This window comes from Oryctolagus cuniculus, chromosome 15 (assembly GCF_964237555.1).
Source record: "Oryctolagus cuniculus chromosome 15, mOryCun1.1, whole genome shotgun sequence".
Lineage (NCBI taxonomy): Eukaryota > Metazoa > Chordata > Mammalia > Lagomorpha > Leporidae > Oryctolagus > Oryctolagus cuniculus.
The window spans coordinates 41,066,859-41,092,740 of record NC_091446.1 but is presented as its reverse complement, the minus strand read 5'-3'; the positions used below and the strand labels follow the sequence as shown (position 1 = coordinate 41,092,740).

Below are 25,882 nucleotides of genomic sequence, written 5' to 3'. Positions count from 1 at the left end.
GTCCCAGTGGCTCTACTTCCAAATCAGTTCCCTGCTAATGGCCTGGGAAAAGCAGAGAATCAGGGCCCACGTGGGAGACCTGAATGAAGCTCGTGGCTTTGGCCTGTATCAGCTCTGACTACAGCAGCCATCTAGGGAGTGAGCCAGCAGATGGAAGACCAACCACTCTCTGTCTTACCCTCTCTGTAACTCTGACTTTCAAATAAATAAGTCTTTTAAAAAGTATATCCTCCTAGATAAACTCATTCTGTCGAGCCTCAGAAAACTCTATGATGCCAAGCCTGAGTTCTTTTCTATTAAACAAATAAAAAACTAGGCCTAGGCAAGGGAGCATGCTTGCCCTTCAGAGCAATTTCACCCTTGAAGAAAACAAGTGCCTCTTCTCCAAATCACAAAGGCACTCCAGCAAATTATCTCTTTCAGTTGTGAAGGTTTCTCCACACCCTGCAAAAGCCGAGAAAAGCCCTTTCAGCAAATAATAAACCAGCTGGCAGGAAAACTGGCTTCAGAGTAATGGAACTCTTCGAAGTATTTTCTCCCATCTCTGGGTGCAGAACTATTCTTAACAGTTGATCATATGCTATCAGCCAGAGTTTCAAAGACAATGTGAGCAGTCACTATTCCTGCTTATTGTGAACTCTGGATTAAGTTCAAGATTCAAGTTATCTCAATTCAAGAAGAACCTTATATATCTGCAGAACTTCAAATCTGGGAGGACCCTCAGAGAATGCCTGCTCCAACCAACTTTATTGATAGAAAACCTGGGGCACAGTAGGTTAATCCTCCTCCTGCGGTGCCAGCATCCCATATGGGCACCAGTTTGAGTCCTGGCTGCTTCTCTTCTGATCAAGCTCTCTACTATGACCTGGGAAAGCAGTAGAAGATGGCCCAAGGCATTGGGCCCCTGCACCCGCATGGGAGACCTGGAAGAAGCACCTGGCTCCTGGCTTCGGATTTGCACAGCTCCGGCCATTTGAGGAGTGAACCAATGGATGGAAGACCTTTCTCTGTTTCTCCCTCCCATTGTCTGTAACTCTACCTCTCAAATAAATAAATAAAATCTTTAAAAAAAAAAAAAAAAAAGGAAAATCTTAACTCTTAAAAAAAAAAACACTTGGGGCCCAGACTGGAGACATAACTTACTCAGATTTCACAGCTAATTCGTTGACTCATATCCTGTCCTGGTTCCTGGCTCAGTAGCACAATTCTGCATTTGGAAGAATTTGTACTGGTGATAAAATTCATTACATCAGGTTAAACTTTAATTGACAATTGGTCTGCACATGATGTGACCATGCCTACATGATACAAACCACAAAAAAGGTAGGCCCAGGATAATTTTTTAATGAAATATGTTTATTGTTGAGATTAAAGAATATGACAAAAATCAAACAAAGTGTGGCACACTTTTGTATAACTGGTGAGTTATAAGAAATGAGAATCCATTTGGCCTTTACAATTATAACAGTCTCCTTTGAGTAGGTCAAGAACAGGTAACATGATAAGCCTAACATGAAGGCCATGAGAAGTTCACCTCTCAAATCCTATCTTGGATCAAAGTGACAGACCTGAGGAAACACAATTAGAGGACCCTAAATGACTATATTGTAAATTGTGTTTATACAAGGATTATTTATTGGTTTTCAACTTTTTAGATCAGTAATTATGATTATAGAACAAAACATAGACATTCACAACCTTGATAATATATGAGTTGGCAAAGAGGAGAAATACAAAACAAAGGAAGTTGTCTTCATCCAATTTGTAGTGGTAAAACATAACCCCTGAGACTGGATAATTTATAAAAAGTCAAAATATATTTCTCATGGTTCCAAGGCTAGAAAGTCCAAAATCAAGGTATGGCAGGTTTGGTGTCTGGAGGGTATCTGGTTTCTGCTTCCAAGATGGTGACTGACCACTGCATCTTCTGGAGGGGAGGACCCCTGGTCCTCCATAGCAGAAGAGCACAAGAGGTGGGGGGCACCCACTCCTGCAATCTTTTTATGAGGGCATTAATCCATGTACAACCTAAACACTGCCCATTAGGCCCTGCCTGTGACACTGTTGTGTTGAGAATTGAGCTTTGAACACATGAAGCTCATGTGAGGGGGTCAAAAACATTCAACCACTGCAGAAGGGTAGACAGAGTATCTTATCTTACAAAAAAGAGAAGCCAAGATATACAGAAAACATTTGATGAAATAATTAAGTTTCAGGGTTGGCGTGTTGGTGCAATGGGTTAAGCCACTGCCTGTGATGCCAGCATCCTGTATATGCACCCAAGTCCCAGCCATGACACTTCCAATATCTAGCTTCCTGCTAAAGGACCTGGGAAAGCAGCAGAACATGGCCCAAGTGAATAGGCCCTTGCACCCACATGGAGGACCCAGATGAAGCTCCTGGCTCCTGGCTTCAGCCTATCCCACTCCCAGCCATTGGGGCCATTTGGGGAGTGAACCAGCAAATGCAGGATCTCTCCCTCTGTCTCTCCTCTTTCTGTAGCTCGGCCTTTCAAATAAATTAATCAATCTTAAAAAAAAAAACTGTGTCAAAGTTTCAAGCAAGTTGTGAATTATGAAACTAATTGATGAGGTAAGTAAAAATTGAGTCAAACTAGAAAGGAACTGGGATGAGAGTTCTACAAATTCAATAGATAAATTCTAACGCAACATAGCAGGAAATCAATAAAGTCTATATTACAAAGATTAAAAATAGCATTATAAGCACACCACAGTCACTGTGACAGGTTATGATAAACCGTCCTGTCACACACACCTGATTTTTCTTCCTCTTTCCCCTCCCTACAGAACAACATAGTAAGTCTCTTTTTAAGGGCTACACCTTCTCTTAACCCTCTGCTCAAATATCTTCCTATTCCCTCCCCCCTTGTCTTCCAGGACTAGCCTCCCTGTTGCTCTGCACTTCTCTTCTTAGCCAAGGTTTGGTGGATCATTGACATGTGGTTTCTTTTCTTTAGCGTCCTCTTTTCTGAGATAAAATCATGCCACACCCCATCCCAACCACAACTACCTCCTTCTTCTGGCAGTTTCTTATTTACTGAGATAAATTTGTTCATTAACATTTTGTTGTAATTCCCATTAAATAAAAAAAAAAAACAGTATCTAATGAGACATGCACAGAAATGCCAAATATATGCCCTTAACTCCTCTGAACTGAGTTCTTCTATGAGTGATGAATTAAAATTCTCAATACCTCCTTTCATGATGTTACCTAAAAATAAATAATAAGCTGAGATATTTTGGGACAGCCATACGTCATGGGAGCACATTGATAACCTCTGAAAAGAAAACATGGTAATGCCAGCTGGATGGAACACTGAAGACACTAATCAGTAATATTCTGTCTTGGCTCAAGTCACATATTGAATTCCTGTGGTTAACTCCATACAGTGTATTACACGCATATCTGGGCTGCTCCAAGAACAGTGCATGTATTAAACTTAAAATTCTTTATAGTGGGTCCCAGCAGCATGGGCAGTGGGAACAGCAGCAGCAGACAAGCAGCCCAGGCCTGTGGGCACCTGGCACTGTGCCCTTTCTGCAGCCCAAGAGAACGGTCAACTCAGCTGAAGGAATGGTGAGGAAAGAGCCCAAGAGGCAATGGGCAAGGTTGTCAGCTACACCAGCTCCTGCAAAGAGGGGAATGAAGCCCAAAAAGGCCGCAGGAGAAGGGAAGCCACCAGACAAAAAAGTGCTTTAAACAGAAGGGAAAAGAAGAGCTACAGGAAAACAGGCCAAAGAGGCTCACCAAGAGTCTGAAGACTTGCTTGCAGAACACAGACACTGTAGACCATCAGACTCCAACTTCTGATGAAGCAGAAGAGAAAGAAGCCAAGTCTGAGTACCATGCGTGCATGTTCTCAGTGTCCCTGGCTCCCTTCTTGTACAACCCAAAGGAATATTTTTATCAACTGTTTTGTAAATGCAAGTAAGTAGCTCTGGAAACGTTTTAAAGAAGGGAATCCCACCTCATCCTGTTTTTGTTTTTTTGTAAATGATATTTTAGGAGGTGAAATCATTTGCTGATTGTTCCCTTTTTTTGGTACAACCAGAAAACAGTAAGATATTGAATTACGGGAGGCGTTGACTGTCTCATTCTGTAGATGGAGGTGGGGAGACTTTCTAGATCCCACAGTACAGAGCATCCTAAATGAAAATTTAAAGTCGATTTAATGACTTTTAATATGCTTTCAATATTTTAATATGCCTTCAATATTTTGCACTTACAATGTCAATATTTTCAGTTCTTCTACTCCCATGTTATTGTTTTGTAGAATAACAATTCTACTACAGAAACGTCCTCCTTAATTGTTGCCTGTCAGAGTTGTGTGTACTCTGTACATACTTTGGTCTTGGTAGTCATTTTTCCTAATGCTTTTGTTAATGTGCCATGGAAGATTGAATATTTGAGGATGTAGTATATATTTATTAAATTGTGAGTTGGCAGGGCTTATGTGATTGTGAACCAACATTTAAAGATATTGGTAATTGATATCCTCCTAAAGAAGATTTGATTCCAAACTGGAAGCTTGGAAGTCACTGGAATAACTTTAAAAAGGACTACATGGCTTTTTGCATTTTCAGTATGGACATTAAAAATTGTGTACAATGGGGCCAGCATTATGGCACACTGGGTTAAGCTGTTGTTTGTGATGCTGGCATCCTGTATCGGAACATCAGTTGGAGTTTCAGATACTCCACTGCTGACCAGCTTCCTACTAATGTGCCTGGGAAAGCAGCAGAAGATAGCCTAAGTACTTGGGCCCTGACACCCACATGGGGGACCCAGATGGAGTTCCTGGAACCTGGCTTCATCATGGCCCAGTTCTGACTTTGTCACCACTTGGGAAGTGAACCAGCGACAGAAGATCTATCTACCACTCTGTCTTATAATAGATAATAAATAAACCATTTTAAAAAAGAATTAGAATGTCTGTGTTGTAATTCTCAACCCAACCAATATAATCTCAATTGTGAAAAAACTTTACAAAACTCCTATTAATAGGCATTTTAATTATTCCCTTTTGTAAATGAGTAAATTGGAATTTGGAGTTAAGATCAAGGTCACATTCTTAGTAAGATGTGGAAAAAGTATTCAAATCCTGGATGCCTCGTTCTAGAAGCTAGCACTTAGTCACTATGTAATATTTTCTAAATAATGTTAAAATTAGAGATGAAAGATTTGGAAAAATAGAACCAAATCTTCATAGAGACTATAGCAAGGAAAGAAGGAAGGGAGGGGGGGTGTCTGGGGAGAAAGATGGAAACAGAGAAGAGAGCAGGATGGAGGAAGGAAGCAAAGAGAAGGAAGGAAAGGAACCTTGGCCTTTTCCTGATCTTTGTCTCTTCGTGATTCTGGGCCTTGCCTACTTCCTAAGTCACTTTTCTCTTGGTAAAACAAGGAACAAAGTCATTCACTTCTCTCTCTTATCCTCACACTCAGTCACAGACCCACCTACGCATAATCAAATTCATCAAGTTGCTTAGTTCAACAGAATCTTTCATTTTAACAGGATTCACTCTCCTCTGAATAAATTATAACTAGCATCCTCACAATTTCATAGTAGGTACACATCTTAAATTAAATTCAATCACTATTTATCATAACTTGTATATAGAATAGAAGGAGGATGTTTTAGGTTTCCAGACATGGGGTCTACTCTCATATATCATGTGGTTTAAGCATTTACAAAAATTTGGGTTCTTATGTATATTTAAGATTCAATGTCTCATATTTCAATTTAATCCTTTATCATGACATCAAATCAATTAGCACATTGGTAGGGTTAACAACAGGAAACAAAAATGCAACCAAGAATGGAAATCTGGTTCCTCAGAGGGAAGAGGACTCCAAGAAATATTTTTAACCTTACATTTTATAAATGGCTATTTTAGTCAAGCCAATCAAAATCATCATTTACATTAACTTTGATACTCTACATAGAAAACTGACAAAAACAATCAAAATCCTTAAACCTGTAACACAGCATCTTTATCTCAGTATTTGTACCTGCAAGAGAAAGATGATAAATGTGGGATGGGTAACAAGCAGGGTGTGGGGTGGGGATGTTGGAAGTGGAGGAAACAACCCATGTTTCTTCTAAGGCCAGCCTGTACTAGTGAATTACAATTGGAAGCACCAATGGGGGGTGGTGTTCTGACTAATTCCAGCAGATGGCAGTGCTGCATAACATGTCTCTGTGCATAGGTGTCTGCCAGTTTCTGGTGGTCACACAAAGAGGGTGCTCCACAGCCCTTGCCCCCACCCCCACCTCTTGCCCACCATGACCTTGCTCTGGCCCCAACTGCAAAAGCAAGCTGTCCAGGAATGAATGAGAATTTTTCATCTTTGCTCAGGTAGGGGCCTCCAGCTCTTTCATTACTACCTGTGACAAAGGTCACAAAAAACACCTTTATGAGAAAATTTTTGAAAAATTGCATTTAAAATATCAATTTTAATGCATTTTAAAATATTTGTTTATTTTAAAGGCAGAGCTACAGAGAGAGGGAGAGATAGGGAGATTTCATCTGCTGGTTCACTCCCCAAATGGCCACAACAGTCATGCCGAAGACAGGAAATCTATCTGGGTCTCCCATGTGGGTGGCCAGGGCCCAGGTACTGGATCTGAGATGGAGCAGCAAGGACTTGAACCTGTACTCCAATATGGGATGCTGGTGTCATGAGCAGAACTTCAGTTTGACCTGCTACAATGTAATACCAGCCCCAATTTTAATGCCCTTTTAATGTCAATTCAAACCTCAAGATCAAATGGTTCTTATTAAATTTTAGACCAATCTTGGATTTCATACCCCTCAGGGACCTCTGACTCTTAAACAATGAAGAAAAATAGTGAAATAACCTCAAAAGCACTTTTCCCTTATTTGACACAGCCAAAGTCTGATGAGGAGGCTGGGGAGAGGAGGAAACTTTAACCTGTAATTTCAATACTCCAATCTCATAGCTAGAAAGGGCCCCATCAGCTTTGTAACGGTGTGGCTCATTAACAGGTGATGCAATACTAACCATTCATACCCTCTGCCAATGTGAACAAATTATTTTTGCTGAGTTTAGTCATTCCTTGGCAGCTGGAGGACGTGTGCTGTGAGCATGTTCATATATTTCAGATCTCTTCATGGAGGGGGAAACGTTGGTACATAATGGTATATGCTGAGGAATGGGTACATCAACTTTGTTTTGCTGTTCTTTCTACTTTTGCATATGTTTGAGAGTTCATAACAAAATGCTTTGTTTTAATGTCAGTCTTTTAGCACTATTTGATATCTTCCCATATCTCCTATCAAATACTTTTCTGTACTATGGAATAAAATCCTAGTTATCTGTTACCGGTAGCTGTTATGACAATAAGGATAAAATCCATTATTTGATAGAATTGAAAAATTTTAAAACATTCCAGCTTTTAAGTGTGAGAAGAGAAACTCCCATGAACTCACACTGTTTCATCACAATAAACAGTTTCAGAGTTAAACCTATTTGGACCAGGAAGGTGGGTGCCAAATAGACACTGGCAATGATGCAGGCACTTCAGAAAGAACTGAACTCTTGACCAAGAAAGCATGACTTTGGTAATATGGAAGGTGGAACTCACTGCTAGAACAAAGTATACTCCCCTGTCTCCCACTCTTCACCCACGCAGACGCTCACAAAGAGAAGCATTAGTCAAACAACATCAAATTAAACAACTTAGCCTGGAAGTAGTGGTCAAACCTCTTTGGAAGTTCCGATCAAAAATCTTCTCTCCTACAGTTATTGGAAAATTGCAATATAATTTAGGGGATTGTATCTGCCCAGTGGAAGGCCTATTTCTAAACCATCTCTTAAACCCATACAAGATGACCAGAGTAGGCAAAAAGGGAAGGACACAGGCTTCAGCTTTAGACTGGTGTCTAGTTCTATTCAATTTCATTTCACGCACTAGAGTGCAGCACCTACTAGGCTATGGGTCCTAGTGCCTCGGCTTCTACATCTACAGATTGGTGATAACATAGATTATTATGAGGAGTAAATGAAACAATGCATAGAAATTGCCTAGCACAGTACTGAGAGTATTCTGTGAAGGGTTTTGATTACTTACCATATTTTAAAATGCAACTTAACTATATCTTAGCATGTTCCAGACACCATGCAATTCAAACTCCTTTTGCAAGGAAAAAGTGTTTCTCCAAACATATGACCATAAACTCACTTTATTTTGCTTTTTAAATAAGAAAGTATTAGCATAAATAGCCGATCTATTTGTGAAATTACAATCTGAACAAAGGCCCCAATGGTACAATGTATTTATAAAAGTTAGATAATTTCTTCTGCTGCTCCACTCCATCAATTCCAAAGTAGAGTTTGTAGTGGTATAAAGAAATATTTAAGATGTAGAAACATCCTGCTATACTTCTGTTTTAATTTTACAAAATATATCATTATCATTAATTCCTCATTCGAAACAAACAGAATAGGCACATGAAACAGTACAATTTTATGTAGATGCCAAAAATGGTAGACTTGAAGATCAACATTTTCCTTACTGATTTTCTAAAAATGCTGCTCCAAGAGAGAAAGTAAAATGCAAATCAGTGCATATGTACAAACTATTCCAAACATTTTTATACAAATACTTAAAATTTCTGATCACTATGTTAATTTTTCAGTTATAATACTTTAGAGAAGTTATACTGCAGAACCTCATAAACAAAATCGCATTGTGATTATTCCTATTAAAAAATGTGTAAGAATATAAAGGGACTTCAAAAAGCTGTGCAAGAATGGGAATAAAAGATAATGTGAATTTTCCATGAACTCTTTGAAGTATCCTCATATTTATAGCTATTCATATTTCAAAAAATTCTTGAGCATGAAGATTTAAGAAATAACATTTGGGTAAAGTGCTGTTTCAACAAGTGTACCTTCATTTTAACATTGACATCTTACATATATTTTCCAAATTTTTAAAAGAATTACAAATGACAAAATAAATGGATTCAAAATGAAATTCTCAGACGAAGGAGATAACAGAAAATATTCAAATTTCTCTTTGGAAAACAACTATGAAACATTACCCTTTTCTCCCATCATTTGGATTTTATTCCAAAAACAATGTTTTAAACGTGTGATTTTGTGAAATAATCCAATGCTAGGCAAGGACTCTTGCTAAGCAAGCTCAGTCTACCTAGGACCTTCCTCATTGATTTTTTTTCTTCCAGTACACCTGACAGGGCACTTGTGAGGTCTCATGCGAGACAGTGGATTAAAAGGCTTTCAAGGTCAAAATATTTTCTTGAAGTTTGGATTTTAAATTCTTGAATAATTAAAATTCTTTTAATTGCATAATTTTACCTACTTATGGGTATGACATGATTTAGGAGTAAAGTTTACAATTCTGTATATTTCAAACAATTAAAGACAAGTGAGGGAACTTGGCCTTTCCTTTCTCTCTCCATGCCCTCTCTCTTCAATCTGAAGACTATCCCAACCCATACAAAAGTGGAGTATATGGTAAGGAATAAACTATTATAATCCAATGAGTTAAGTTCTAATTATTAACTCTAAGGAATGAAGGTTGACAGACATTGGAACAAGAATTAACACGGGGGCAAAGGAAAATCATTGGAAAATCATCAGGATAATGTTTTTCAGGTAAAATCTTTCAAATCCTCTTTTGGATAATGATGACCCTAATTATCTAAACTGCAAAGAAAACTCTCTCAGAGACCTGCTGATTCAGGAATTCAATTCCTGCCCAGTTGGAATGTTGTCAACATTTTTCTGTTCCTAATAGGAATGTGTCTGTAGTTTAAATAAGAACTTTTTTTTTTCTTGAAGGAAAAACAAGTGGGGGTGGGGGAGTTTTTATGTTGTTAACATTTCAAGCAAGACTGATGGGTTGCCCTTGCAACGTGGTGTGGGTGTTCTACTAAATTTGGAGTCAGCAATACATGTGATAGTAATGGAGGTGAGTCCCTGGGTACAGTCTTAGGAAAAGCGCTTTCCCTTTCTAGAGAACAAGTTCAAATAGAAGATCTTACCAGCCAGGCTTTCAGATCCATTCCATGAGTCTTTGGGTTCTCAAAGCGATATCTACCCATTGACAGGGATGAGGACTGGCTGAAGACTAAGTAAGACTGAGGAGAAGCCAGTCTCTTTATATTAATCATTGCATTGCCTTTGGAAGAATATCAAGTATTCTTTAACTCTCTATTAAAAACCCGAATGAGGACCTCCACCATGAAAAAGTGTGCATCTTCACTCTCCATACCACACTCAAACTGACCCCGCTTTTCCAAGTAGCACAAGGTAAGTGAACCTACAGGTCAGTGTTTCCATTTGCCGTCTCACTGAGGAGGGAAGAGGGAGATGTGGAGGCTTTGGAATGACAAGGCTGCAACCCAGTGTTATCTGCTTTGGTTATGCCTTGAAATTACCTCAAATTACAGCTAATTATGTCACTGTCCTCATCTCCATCCACATTGAATTGGAGTACAAATGCCATATAAGGAAACCCCAGGCTAGTCTAGCTTAGTATTTTTGATATCTTCCCTTATAAATATTTCAACAAAACAACAATAATAATTTCCTTGGAAGGAAATACTTCTGCCAAAATAAAATGCTTCAGAAACATGAATCATCTGATGGCCCCAACTCTCTCAACCCTGAAGATTCCCAGGCTCAAGGCCATTGGTCATATGGGGCTGTAACCAGGCACTGTTGTAGCCACAGATTCTCCATCTCTCTGATCTAATTCTCTTGCTACAGAATAAGCCACCGTTCCATTGGTCCATAGCTGCAGCTTGGGATCAGATTCTTTGGCAAGGAACCGCAGTGGGGTTTCTTTCATTCTCTTTACGAGTCTAGCAAAGCCAAGCAATACAGAACTAAATATCATTGAAAATCCACATAGAAGAAACGCTGCAGTGTAGCTGCCAGTCGTATCTACCAGCCAGCCTGGAACAAGCAAAAACAAAATCACATTGCTGAGTTGGAAATTCAATCACTGTACTTCCCCATTCTCAAATCTAATAATCTGTAAGGATAGCAACAGTGGATTGCTAACCCCACCATCATAATTTTGGGGCAAAAAACAAATTTCTTAAATATCCTGTGAAGCAACTGAAAAACACATTCTATTTTTAAAGGGAAACTTAAAATGAATTGGTTGTTGTTATGTAAAGTGCATGGAATAATGACACATACTTAGTAATCACACAATAAATACAGTCATTTTTAATCCCATGAAATCCTATGGAAGAGAAAAAAATTTCAAAATTTTACTGCAGTCCTTATAATTTTAATATCATTCCAATTAATAAAATTGAGATAATTTATCTAGAATGTTAGGCAAATTAACAATTATATAATTATATAAAATGCTAATATTCCCAGAACCCGTAAGTTATCCTGAATAGTATAACATGTTTTATAGCAGTATCCAAATTTTCAATTGAATCCAGCCACTGTACTCCATCCACTTTGAAAATCAGAACTTTGGGCCATCTCAGAATATGCAAATGCACACTTCTGTAACCACACAGGGTTTTGTTTTTCTCCCTTTATCCCTTGTTGCAAAAAATTAATCTCAGTGTCTATCCTAACTCTAAATTTTGAGGAAAATCATAGCATCTGCTGTATTACATATTGACGACAATGATCACAGACTTGTTGGAATAAAATTATACCTTGGCAAACAATTATTTTGTCATTACAAATGTTTTCGAAAAATTCATCATGACCAGCACTGTGGAGCAGTAGGTTAATCCTCTGTCTGCAGCGCTGGCATCTCATATGGGCGCCTGTTTGAGTCCTGGCTACTCCACTTCCACATCCAGCTCTCTGCTATGGTCTGGGAAAGCAGCAGAAGATGGTCCAAGTGCTGCACCCCTACACCCATGTGGGTAGACCTGGTAGAAGCTCCTGGCTCCTGACTTCTGTCGGGCCCAGTTCCGGCCATTGTGGCCATTTGGGGAGTAAAACAGCAGATGGAAGACTGCTCTCTCTCTCTCCCTCTCTCTGTCTGTAACTCTGCCTTTCAAATAAATAAATAAGTCTTCAAAAAATTCATCCAAACTTTACTATTATGCCAAATAAACCACCAGAGATATATACGGCTTCTTCTTTTTTTTTTTTTTTTTTTTTTTTGGACAGGCAGAGTGGACAGTGAGAGACAGTGAGAAAGGTCTTCCTTTGCCATTGGTTCACCCTCCAATGGCCGCTGCAGCCTGCGCACCACGCTGATCTGAAGCCAGGAGCCAGGTGCTTCTCCTGGTCTCCCATGGGGTGCAGGGCCCAAGCACTTGGGCCATCCTCCGCTGCACTCCCGGGAGCTGGACTGGAAGAGGGGCAACTGGGACAGAATCCAGCGCCCCAACCGACCAGGACTAGAACCCAGTGTGCCAGAGCCGCAGGATTAGCCTATTGAGCCGCGGCGCCGGCCATATATGGCTTCTCCTCTGACCCACTTCAAATCCACTAATCAAAAATGGCATGTAGAAATTGTTCTGTGCCCCACAGTTTCCTATGCTCCAATACCTTCTGTTATCATGTGATTTGTGGTGCATTTCTGTAGCAACAAGCAGAAAAGACTGAGTTGAGTACTCATTTTAAAGGTAAATGAGAAATGTATTACAGTAAGAATTAAAATCCTAATCCTTGAATTTTTAGGAATGAGTATAATGTCTGATGTGCCAAATGAAGTTCCGCGAATTGAGAAAAGGATCCAGGAATCCTGATTTTCTTTCTAGGCTGTGACTTTTCACAAGATTATACTGTTCTTAAATTGGTGAACACCAAAATTGATTACAGAGGGAAGATGTGGAAGCAATTGGGGGCAGTTTTCAAAACCGCAGCACTGAACATATAATCATGTATCACAGAGCTTAAAGTGAATGGAAGTTTTTTATCTGCAGCAGTTAGGCAGCCACAGCTTCCCCTGCTTTGCTGCTGTGAAAATTTCTGGCAATTAGAAATAACCCTAAATTGTCATTAACAGTAGTAGCTAGTAGCAAAAATCCTGCCTTCTTCAAAAAAATTCTCTTCCTTCTTTCTAGGTAAATATTGGGTTCATTTCTCTTTTGCCTGTCTTCAGAAACAGTATTCATTCCCTAGATTTTAATTTAGAAATTAGTAATAATCTAGTGTCTTTCTAATTAGCTAATGTTAAACGTTAGTGTGCATGCATGCAACAAGAAAGCTGCTGAGATGTAGATTTCTGAAACCCATCCCCACAGTTTCAGATCACAGGTGAGAGGGTCACAGAATCTGCACTGTAGTAAGGGCATTAGGGGATTCTGATACAAGGGTCCAGGACATTGGTACTGGAGAAACTGTCTATACCACCTGCCCCAGGAATGAATCTGTTTGCTCTGTCCCTGGCACTGAAGGCAGTACTGCTTACAAGCGGTAAATATTTGTTGAATTACCTGTTTAATGCAATAAATATTTATCAAATTATTTATTTAATAATGCTTTAGCTTTCGCAGTATACAAAACATTATAGATACTCATTCTGATGATTCTCAGATCTAACTTCCAAATCTAGTCTCCCTTTAAAGCTCAGATTTTATCCTTAGATAACTCTATTGAGCATCTTCATTTGCACATTTCAGATATCTCAATACATCGAAGCATTCCAGTTATTATTTTTTCAAGCAGAGTCACTTCTTCCAACTTCCTCATTCTTTCAACCACAACTTTATTTTCTAAGTCATCTTTGATATCCTTCTCTCCTTCAACCCCATATGCTAATTAATTGTTCCCCCCAAACTTCCTCCTTTGTTCCAGAACTCATCCGTTTCTACTACAGCAGCCCTAGTTCAAGAGTTTTTTTCCATTTGATCCTGGACTATTTGTATAAAATCCTAACTACCTTGCCCCTAAATTGCTAGATAACACTTTCCAAAATACACTCTTCTCTATATTACCCCATTTTCACACAAACTATAATAATATTCAGTTTTTGAAGAACATAGGTCCAGGGGATAGGTATTTGGCACAGAGGTTAAGATGCCACTTGGTACGGCCACACTTCATATCTGAGTCCTGGTTCTGCTCCTAAGCCTAGCTGCCTGCTAGGGTGCACCCTGGGTAGCATCAGGAGACAGCTCAGATAGTTGGGATTCCGCTACAGCCATGGGTGACCGAATTGAGTTCCAGGCTCCTGACTTTGGTCTGGCCCAGCCACAATGTTGTGGGAATTATTTGGGGGAGTGAACCAACAGATTCTCCTGCTTTCTATACCTCCTCTTCAAATAAAATAAGAACAAAGAAATAAAGCTTGGGGGGAAAAAGGAATGTAGGTGAGAGCATGGTGTTTTTAGTGGCTCTTGTCTCCCTTTTCTTTTTCACTCTTTCCCAACTCTTGCCAATCTATCGCATCATCTATGTGAAGATTCACTATTTTTACATCAGTATAACAAAGAGAAGAGGTCTGGAAGGAAACTTACCTGCGATGGGTGGGCTCACCAAGTATGGCACTGCATGAAGGAAGTACACCACGCCAAGTGCTGATGACAAAGTGGTGGTCCCCACCACTTCTGCAGTCACTACTGGGATCAAGGTCACATAGGCACCATCAAAGTAGCCAAAGGTACAAGAAAAAGGCACGAGCAGAGGGAAGCTTTGAAGCATCGGGAGGCAGAGATAGCTGAGCCCATCTAGTCCCACAGCAAGGAGGTAGCAAACATACCGGTAATTCTTCAGACACCTGTGGGTTTGAAGAGCAAGAATGAGTGCAGGATACACAAGTACCACCAAAAAACAAACAATCAATCAAACAAAAAAACCTCTAGAACCATGGCCATGGCCATGCAGCAGGAAGCCTTGCAATTTCTTTTATAGAGATGGCTTCCCCATCGTGCATCATTTGTGTTGCACTCCTATCTTTCTTTTGGTATGTGCCAATGCAATAATTTATCTACCCCATGGGTAATAGAAAGAATATTCTCAAAGATTATAAATGCAGAATAATGAAACCAGTTCTGTTGCCCACTAACTACCTAACTGTAACCTCAAATTCTTTAGGTGCAAAATGATGTTACCTGTGTCATAGAGGAAAATACTACTTTATAGCAGTATACCATATTAGATGCTTTCAGAAATGTTATCTGTTTGTATCTGCACATCATAGATGTTACCCAAGGGGAGGTTTTAAATGATTAAAATGATTTGCCAGAGATGATGACAATCTTGTGCTATGACAAAGTCTTATTTCAAGACTTTCCCAGAGGGGCTGGCATTGTGGCATAGCAGGTAAAGCTGAAACCTGCAATGCTAGCATCCCATATGGGTGCTGGTTAGTGTCCTGGCTGCTCCACTTCAAATCCAATTCCTGGCTAATGGCCTGGGAAAAGCAGAAGATGGTCCAAGTGTGTGGGCCCCTGCTACCTACATGGGAGACCTTGAAAGAAGCTCTTGGCTTCAGACTAGCCCAGCCCCAGCTATTGTAGCCATCTGGGCATGGGCAGTAAACCAGCAGATGGAAGCCCACTCACTCTCTCTCTCTCTCTTCCTCTCTCTGTGTAACACTCACTTAAAAAAAATGAATCTTAGGCCGGCGCTGTGGCTCACTTGGCTAATCCTTTGCCTGCGGCACCAGCACCCCGGGTTCTAGTCCCGGTTGGGTTGTCGGAATCTGTCCCGGTTGTTCCTCTTCCAGTCCAGCTCTCTGCTGTGGCCCGGGAGTGCAGCGGAGGATGGCCCAAGTGCTTGGGCCCTGCACCCCATGGGAGACCAGGAGAAGCACCTGGCTCCTGGCATCAGATCAGCGCAGTGCACTGGCCATAGCGGCCATTTGGGGGGTGAACCAACGGAAAGGAAGCCCTTTTTCTGTGTCTCTCTCTTTCTCACTGTCTAACTCTACCTGTCAAAAAAAATGAATCTTAAAAAAAAAACTTTCCCAATGTTAGTTCCATTATGATTATGTTTTCCATTTGTAATTCCGAATCCATCTATGATACCAAACTGTATAGTGTCAGTTCTAGCAGTTGATGCCATACAAATGTTTTTCTACCCATTGTCTCATTTGAGCTTCACAAGATAGTATGAGGTTGACAGGGAAATATTGCATTGGCCTGATTTACAGTTGAAGATTTTTGAAGAGCTGGGGGTTACATGGTTTTTCCTATATCACAAGGCTAATGAGACACAGAGCTGGCCCAAGAACTTAGGTCCAGCTAAATATTCCTCCATTGGATCTATACCAGGCTGCTTCTCACTGAGTTATTGCATTATGAAGATAGGTACTCTGAGTTCTTTTTGTCCTTCTTCTTTTACAACTAAAAATGTGGAATTAATCCCAAATATTATATTTGTAACACTGGGTAATGGCAGTTGGGTCATGGTTAACTACCAAAGGCATAAATTTTGAGAAGCCACCTGATGATAGCTCTCCAAGGAGAATATGAGCAACTTGCATTCTTCAGTCCAAACAGATGAGCATTTGCTGAAGAAACTATTGGTAGATTTCCTACCACTCTAAGTTCTAAACATACAATTAAAATAAAGTATTTGCTATTTGTAATGTCCACCATAAATATGTGGCTACAGATAATGTAGTATCATTGCACCCAATCCTCCTGCATGGAGGAGACTCTGCTCCTCTTTCCATAGCCAGTCTCTGGGGTGGTTCTGAAGAAACCAACCACCTACAACCCAATCAGAAGTCGTCTTGCTTGAGGACTGATTTGGGATGGAACCAAATTTATCATTGGAACTTACAGTGATTCAAGGCTTCTGCAGTACAGACAGACCCACCATCCTAAACTATCCGGAACAAGAGTCAGCAAATGATGACTAAATCCAGCCCATCACCTATTTTTGTACTATCTGTGAACTGAACATGGCTTTTCCATTTTAAAATGGTTATTAAAATCAAAAGAGAAACAATTTGTGAGATATAAGAGTTGTAAGAGAAATTCACATTTCCATATGTATGCATAAAGTCTTACTTATCTGAACACAGCCACTCTGAATTACATATTGCCCATGGCTGCTTTTGTGCTACAATAACAGTAGAATTAGGTAGTAGTGGCAAAGATCATATGGCCCATAAAGCCAAAAAAAAAAATGTTTACCATCTGTCCTTTTATAGAAAAAAATTCGCCAGAAGAGTTTGGCCTACAAGAACCAGCAAGGAAAGTGTCTTCAGATATTGAAGACTTGTTAACAGATATTGAAGACCTAGGTGTTCCACAGGGTGTGGGAATGTGGGGAAACTCAAGGTTTAATGACCCCTGGTCGGGGACTAAACATGGTTTCATGGACTTTACCTTCTGTCAGTTAGCCATCCGAAAGTGATATTGCCAATAATGTCAATCACCCCAAGGATGGACATAAGAAAAGCCGCTTGTTGGTGACTCACTCCGACACTCAAAGCATAAGGCACCAAGTACACAAAGAGAGGGCTGCAGCCATAAGCCATAAACAGAACAGAGACGGCTAAAACAATAAAGTCTGACATCAGTAAAAAGCTGTATTCCTCCTGCAGACAGCGACAAGGGCAGGTCTGCAGCCATTTCTTGGTCAAAGGTGAATAGGGAGATGATTGCTCAAAGTCTCGTCTCTGGTTCTGTTCTGGAGTTGTATGGTCTTCTTTAAGAGTAATTGGCCGCATCAAGGCACCACAAACACAGAGATTCAACACAAAACCCCCAAGGATGAGTAATGCTCCTCGCCAGGAAAATTGTTCGATAAGGAGTTGAACCACAGGAGCCAGGATGAAGGTGCCAATGCCACTCCCTGACATGGCGATCCCATAAGCAAGGGCTTTCCGTCTGTTGAAATATTTGCCAACCATGGCAATGGCTGGAGAGTAACACAGTGCAAATCCAAGACCTGTGGATAAAGAGAACTCTATGAGGGCTGGTATTCCACAACAGCCGACAACAGGAAGTATCTCAGAATAAAGTTATCTGCACGAGGGAGACTAACCTTCAGTTAGACCTTTCTATTTTTTTCAAAGATTCATTTTATTTATTTGAAAGGCAGAGTCAGAGAGAGAGAGAGAGGTGGGAGAGGGAGAAACAGAAATTTTCCATCCTTCTGGTTCATTCCCCAGTAGCCAGGGCTGGGCCAGGCTGAAACCAGGAGTCAGGTGATTCTTCCAGGTCTCCCACATGGGTTCACAGGCCCTAGTTCTTGGGCCATCCTCTGCTTCTCTACCAGGTGCATTAGCAGGGAGCTGAATTGTAAGTGGAGTAGCCAGGACTCAAACCAGCACCCATATGTGATGCTGGCATCAAAGGCAGTGGCTTTACCCTCTACGCCACAATACTGGTCCCCAGTTTAGACCCTTTTAAAGCTGTTTTCTACACTGAGCTGAAAATTAGCCTGTCCTCATCTACAATTTCGAAAACATTGAATTTATATTACTTTCCTCTTGGAAATAACACTATTTAAAAGTGTTTATTTTTATTTATTTGAAAGGCAGAGCATCACACATGCACACAAACACACAGAGGGAGAGAAGTAGGGAGGGAGGGAGAGAGAGGGAGGGAGGGAGGGAGAAAGAGGGAGGGAGGGAGGGAGAAAGAGGGAGGGAGGGAGGGAGAAAGAGGGAGGGAGGGAGGAAGGAAGGGAGGGAGGGAGGGAGGGAGGGAGGGAGGGAGGGAGGGAGGATCGATCTTTTATCTTCTGTTTATTCCCAAAAGCCTACAATAGCTGGAGCTGGTCCAGGCTGAAGCTAGGAGCCTGGACCTCCCATGTGGCAGCCAGTAACTCAAGTACTTGAGCCATCACCTGCTGCTTCCCAGGGTGCACACTAGCAGGAAACTGGATAGGAAGTGGAGGCAAGATGTAAATCCAGGCAATGTGATATGGGATACAGGCATCTCAAGCAGTGGATTAGGCCACCATGCCACAACACCCACCTGGAAAGAACACTTTTTTTAAATAAAGAGTTATTTATTTATTTGAAAGGCAGAGTTTCAGAAAGGGAGAGACACTGGTTCATTCTCCAAATGACCACAATGGCCAAGGTTGGGCTAGGGCTGGTCCAGGCTGAAGCTAGGAGCCAGGAACTCCACACAGAACTCCCACTTTTGTGGCAGGGGTCTTAGCACTTGGTCCATTTTCTACTGCTTTCCCAGGCACATTAGCAGGGAGGTAGCTTGTAAATGGAGCAGCTAGGGATCAAACTGGTGCCCATAAAGTTTGCTAGTATTGCATGCGGTGGCTTAAGTTGCTATGCTCCTGGAAAGAACACTTTTAAGGAAATATGACTTTAAAAATAGCTAAATTAAGAATTCAAAAATCATTACACAAATGGAATTAACTAGAAAATCTAGATAATGATGAATAAAGGAATTTATTCCAGGGCTGGTGCCATGGTGTAGCAGGTGACGCTTTCTTCTGCAGTGCTGACATCCCATATGGGTGCCGGTTTGAGTCCTCCACCTCCACCTCCAATCGAACTTTCTGCTATGGCCTGGGAAAGAAGTAAAGATGGCCCAAGTCCTTGGGCCCCCACAACCACATGGGAGACCCGGAAGAAGCTCCTGGCTCCTGTCTTCAGACTGGCCCAGCTCTGGCCATTGTGGTCATTTGGGGAGTGAACCAACTGATGGAAGACCTCTCTCTCCACCTCTGTCTCTGTTACTCTGCCTTTCAAATAAATAAATCTTTTTAAAAAGAAATTTATTCCTTCTCCCTGTTTTACACTTAAATATCTAGATAATTGCCTCAACTCTTGACTGTGAAGATACAACACAGATAATCTGTACCATTCTAGATTTTGGATTCAGATAACATGCATGACATCATGAAAGCTCCAGAGCAATTTCACATAGTGGGGAACTGCCACACCAGATGTACATGTGAATGTGGCAACTGAAAATCTCCCTTCAGATCAGTAGAAAAATATTGACAGTCCAGAAGCCCTTTAAAAGACTTTTAACTTGTAGTCTTTTTTTAAGTCCAGAAAATCTGGAAGGTTTTCAGCCCGGGTTTCATGACATCTATGTCAGAGAAGGAAAAGGAGAATTTCTTGCAGTTCCTGGTTCCATCTTTAGTGCAGGGTGGCCAGTCATCCTGAGTGCCCTGCACAAAGGGTTTCCAGAGGTGGAAATCTCCATGCTAAAGCCAGGACAGCTTGTGGTAAACTGGGATTGCCGGTTACCGTAGCCCTTTGGGCTACTAAGGGTGTTTACTTTCATTAACTGCCAGAGCCCAGCTTACAGACTATTAATGAGGTGACATCCTCCATTGGCCCAATGAGTGCTGCCCCCATTTCACAGTACCCAGACAGTACCCTCTACTGTCCTCTGAGTGATGGGCAAACTGCTACTCCAGTCCCACCACACAATCCTGTCTTGATCACATGCATTCCCCTTATGAGTGATATATGGAATGCATACATACTGCTTCTCTCTCTATGGGAGTCATTATTACTCTTGAAAGTGATACCTCCGTAGTAAGGAGAAAGAATCTGTAATATAAGAATATGCACAACAGGAGCTTTCTTTTTAAAATTGAGAACTCCCATTTAGGGGCTGGTGCTGTGGCACAGCGGGTCAAACTGCCGCCTGCAGTCAGTATCCCATATGGGTGTCGGTTTGAGTCTTGGCTGCTCTACTTCCTACCCAGCTCTCTGCTATGGACTGGGAAAGCCATAGAAGATGGCCCAAGCACTTGGGCCCCTGCACCTGCGTGGGAGACCCAAAAGAAGCTCCGGGCTCCTGGTTTCAGATCAGCACAGCTCTGGCCGTTGCAGCCAATTAGGGAGTGAACCAGTGGATGGAAGACCTCTCTCTCTCTCTTTCTCTCTCTCTGCCTCTACTTCTCTCTGTGTGTGTAACTCTGACTTTCAAATAAATAAGTCTTTAAAAAAAAAGAAAATTTCCATTTATTGGACAATGATGTTCAATATAAAGCAGGGCCAACTCGGCTTGACTATGATTGTACTTTAATGTCTTGGTAAAGATGCTGAGAGAATGACTGATGCTGAACATGTAGGCTGCCCTGGGGAATACCTTGTTTCTTCTGGGTATAGAACCTCAGTCATACACCAATGCCAACGGGAAATCCAGCCATTACTTTTAACATGGGGCTGAATTAAGGTGCTGATGCCTTTTCATTAGGGTGGCAAAATCCCAATTCCAGTTCTGTGTTACAGCTAGTTAGGTAGACAAAAGCTAGGTCAGCTACATGATATTCCAACAATGTCTGATAAATCACTTGTCTTGATTAGCTTGGAAACCCAGAAAAGACTAGGGTGAGACAACCCCTGAATGGAGTAGGGTGAGCCAAGTGGCACAAAGTGCCCTTACCTGTAAGGACTCCCAGAGTGAGGTAGAGATGCTTCAGACTAGTGGCAAATGAGGCCAGGATGAAACCAGTAGACGCAAGCAAGCCACCCAGCATGATTCCCATTTGGCAGGATAAGTGGTTACTGACAACACTCCCAAGTGGCGCTTCAAAAACAGTTAAAAATACAGTCAACAGAACATTCTTGCAGATACTGTGAAAAGTCTATGATTTTACATTGGCAGAGCAGAGAACAATCAATCTTTAAAACATCAAGCCCATCCTGCTAATTCTACAGCTTTGGAAACTACTGCCCAGGAAGGGGAAGTGACTCTGTGTCTGTGATCACACAGAGAATAAGTAGCTGAGCCGGAACAGAGGTCAAATCTCCCGACTTTCCTTTCAGTGTTCATACCTTGTCTTCATTCTATTTCAGTCCTAGATATAGAGCATTTTCTAAACAGTGAACCATTTCTTTATTTAAACTGTATGTCATAAAGGGAGGAATGTTAGTAAAATGGTGCAGTCTTATCAACGGTGCGATCTATACCCCAACACCATCCTAGGCTCTAGCTTCCGCTGCCATTGCTGGAAGCCAGGTGGCCACATGGCCCAACCACCAGTGTCATCTCTACCCTCATCCTAATGGGATTCGCTGTTCCTACTCCCCCCCACCCCCCGGCAAAGTTTTAAAAGGACCTGTTCCTGAACACTTGGCTCTTTTTCTCTCCATCTCCTGATCTCTCTGTCTCTCTTTCTATCTCACTCTCTCTCTTACTCTCTCCTTCTCTCTTTTTCCTACTTCGCCCCTTCCCTCCAGTCTATTGGGTTTCCCCCAATAAATTCTTTCCCTTCAAAAAATAAGCTATATGTCACTTGCATAAGGATTTGGGTATAGAATTGCAAATACACAATTAGCAATAATAATGACATTTAACTAGTAGAGAAAGAAAGTGTGACCAGAGTGTTACCCAATGGAAGACCAAGGGGAAAGAGCAGAGACAACTTGCAAATTCAGAAACGGCTTTCAGGCTTCAGGACATCCCATAGATGAGCAAAGTTCATGAAAATCTAAGCAAAATGCTTCACACCCACGGAGATATTTTGGTTGGCTTTATTCTATTTGTGGCTTTGCAAGCGTATCAGAACTATGTTAATCACAAGGCTTGAGGATATATATTAAAGCTGTAGGAGGTTGAAGACAAAGGATATAGCATGCCCAAGGTTACCAGGCATCTGCCACCAAGTGTGAGATTATTTCACGCTGTTATTCATTGGTTCTACTGGATTGATGGCAGAGCTGGGGAAAGCATGTGAATTTCTTTCCAAGGAATAATTCAAGTTGACAACAATACTTCTGGTAACAAGATCCTAAGAGCCAATTCTCTGAGTACCTATTAGAGTATGATCATTTTGTATTGATCAGGTTGGAATTGAGGATTGAGTCAAATGTACACAATAGAGTCATCAGCCAGATGTCTCCTGTCTGGTTAAAACAGTGAGTGGCTCTGTGTGTGAGGGTGGGGTGCGCAAATACAAACCTGGAAGAATACAAAGGAGCAAGTCTCCTAAATATATAGCTAATTCTCAAGAGGACTGCTACTGTGGTTACTGAAATGTAACAACATTTATACCAGCATGAAAAAATGTGTACCAAATGAAATAAAAAATATTAACTTCTTTGGTCTTCATTGGGCAGATTTGTCACCAGTGAGTGTCCCAGATATGGTTCTGCAGCCTCTTGTCCCTATTCTGAACTCTAATGTTCTAATGTTATGCTGTTCGATGAGCAAGTGGGTACATGATAACTAGCTATGGCTGGCCCTATGTTCTTACATATACCATTTCTCACAGGACCCTACTCAAAATCTTAAGACAGTCATTGCGACCATGTTGGTCACTTAGGCCATTTATTCCTCTTTGGAGGATTATAAATGTTCTCTGAAAGATAACAGTGAAGGAAATGAGTCACTCACATCCTCTGAGAAAGACAAACATGGCCTCTGGTGTGCTGATAATACAAAGGCTGTAACTAATAACATGACCCTGATAATCAAGAGATTGCTTCACTGGTTAAAATAACCAAAAAAAAAAAAAGACAGAATAAAAAACCCAAATGTATGATTTTTTTGATCGCTTAAGACCTTCCTTTCAGTGGAGAGAGTCAATTTAGCCTTCTTATAAAATCTGCTTTCAGGGACTGGTGCTGTACCTGCAGCACTGGCATCCCATATGGGTGCTGGTTCAAGTCCCAGCTGCTCCTCTTCCAGTCCAGCTCTCTGCTGTGGTTTGGGAAAGCAGTAGAAGGTGGCCCAACTCCTTGGGCCCCTGCACCTGTGCGGGAGACCCAGAAGAAGCTCCTGGCTCCTGGCTTCAGCTCAGCTCAGCTTTGGCTGTTGTGGTCGTTTGGAGGAGTGAACCAGTGGAATGGAAGACCTTTCTCTCTCTCTCTCTCTCTCTCTCTCTCTCTCTCTCTGGCTTTACCTCTCTCTGTAACTCTTTCAAATAAAGAAATAAATCTTTTTTTAAAAAATCTGCTTTTAGTCCTAAAATTTGTCTCAAATTAATTCCAAATAAATACATTTCAGCACCATTCAACTGATTCCTGAGATTATACATTTTTTAAAATATATATATGTGTGTGTTAGAACCTACAATGGACTTACATGAGGTTATTATGAGTTTATTAACAATATAATACTTCCTTTTTGCCACCAGGACAAGACCTGAAGTGATGAAAGTTTTTGAAAGTACTTAGGACTCATTTAAACGAAAGGATTAAGTGGATCTAAACTGCAAACAGATCATTTCTATTTGACCCAATCTTACAAACTCTCTAAGAAATGAACTTAATAACTTTGGCCTGAAATGTATAAAAGAGAATTCTCAAAGTTTGCTATGCTCTCTATATTTGGACAGATAAAATATTAGCTTCTATAATTTCCAGAACATGCTACATCCTCTGTGTAGTGAATTAAAGCTTTTTGAATGAAATAGCCATGGCAAATATATTCAACTCATGATTAAACAATCTTATCCTTCTCCAATAGTATTTTTTTTTTGACAGGCAGAGTAGACAGTGAGAGAGACAGAGAGAAAGGTCCTCCTTTACCGTTGGTTCACCCTCCAATGGCCGCTGTGGCCACCGCACCGCGCTGATCTGAAGCCAGGAGCCAGGTACTTCCTCCTGGTCTCCCATGCGGGTGCAGGGCCCAAGGACTTGGGCCATCCTCCACTGCACTCCCAGGCTACAGCAGAGAGCTGGACTGGAAGAGGGGCAACCAGGAGAGAATCCGGTGTCCCGATCGGGACTAGAACCCGGTGTGCCGGTGCCGCAGGCGGAGGGTTAGCCTATTGAGCCGTGGCACCAGCCCAATACTTTTGAAAGTATAACGATTCATGCATGAAAAGATGCAATCTATGAACTAAAATTTGAGTACTCTGAGAAAAGAATGCAAATAAAGATTGTGGTGCAATATTGTTGGCACTCATTTAATGGAGATCATATAGAAGAGGTTCAAGGTGCTATTAAATAACTGTTTTCATGACTGAAGAAGGAGGCCATAGCATTTGGAAGATAGAAGCCAAGCATATACTGTAAATCAAACTTCCTCCAAAGTCAAGGTGAGTTCTACAAACTCACCAATCTATTTCAGTTAGGAGGACAAAGAGTATGTGTCCCCATGAGTGTATTAACTACCTCTTCCATGTAATATCAGCCAAGACTATGAAGACAATCAACTGCAAAGAGCAATCTTAATTCTAACATAACACTTCTACTTCAGAAACTGGTAATCAATGGCAGTGGAAGGTCATTTTCATGTACAGTTCAAGAGGAAACAATAATTGTCTTTCTTAGAAACTGATACCCACCACAGAGCATGGTCACACAATCTACAATGGAATGAATCCATGCTGTTTGTGCATAGTCCTGAGCAAAGTACGTCTGGAACTCCACAAAAAAAACTGAGATACATCTGAAAAATACAATGCAGTTATTTCATATGAAAAATGAATGAATATGGATCAGCTGTTCCAGTCTCCAAAGGTTTTACTTGTTAGACCACAAATATCAGAAAGTCAAAGCCAATCATCTGGGCCCTCCTGGAGAACAGGTGTCAACCACCAGAGGTGTCATTAAAGCCAAACAGATGTGAAGATCACTGCTCTGGAGAAGGCTTCATGGAAAAGGTATAAAGTCAATAACATGGATTCTTAATTCACTCGAATGTTTTATTTACATATACAACTTCTAAGAGATTGCAATACAAGTTAAAATTTGATGACAAAGAATAATACATCATCTAGAAATTTCACTGCTAAGATTTATACAAAGGTAAGAATCAGATGATAATAATATTTATTTATAGATATATATTCTTGAGAACTAATTATTATAGTCAAATATCACAACCTAACTGTTCATCAATAAAAAATTGGCTAAATAAATGATGGCATATCTAACAAACATGTTTATTAATAAATGCATAATATAAGGGTAAGCAAAAAAGTAAGTTACAAAACATTTCATTTAGTAAGCCTTATTTTTGTAAAAACGTAGTTCATGTAGATAGAAAAAGCCTGAAAGCACGTACACTAAAATGTACCAAATCTTAAATAA

General features: G+C 40.8%; 1 protein-coding gene across 1 annotated transcript in view; it reads right to left on the bottom strand.

Annotated features, from left to right (window-relative positions):
* Positions 1-8,209: 8,209 nt before the first annotated feature.
* The window catches only part of SLC16A12 (solute carrier family 16 member 12), a 63,459-nt gene continuing 45,786 nt past the window's right edge, over positions 8,210-25,882 (bottom strand). Inside the window, 5 exon segments of the mRNA XM_002718378.5 lie at positions 8,210-10,971; positions 14,466-14,725; positions 17,289-17,853; positions 21,285-21,428; positions 25,135-25,238. Coding sequence (XP_002718424.3) covers positions 10,709-10,971; positions 14,466-14,725; positions 17,289-17,853; positions 21,285-21,428; positions 25,135-25,238 — 1,336 coding nt within the window. The 3' untranslated portion in view covers positions 8,210-10,708.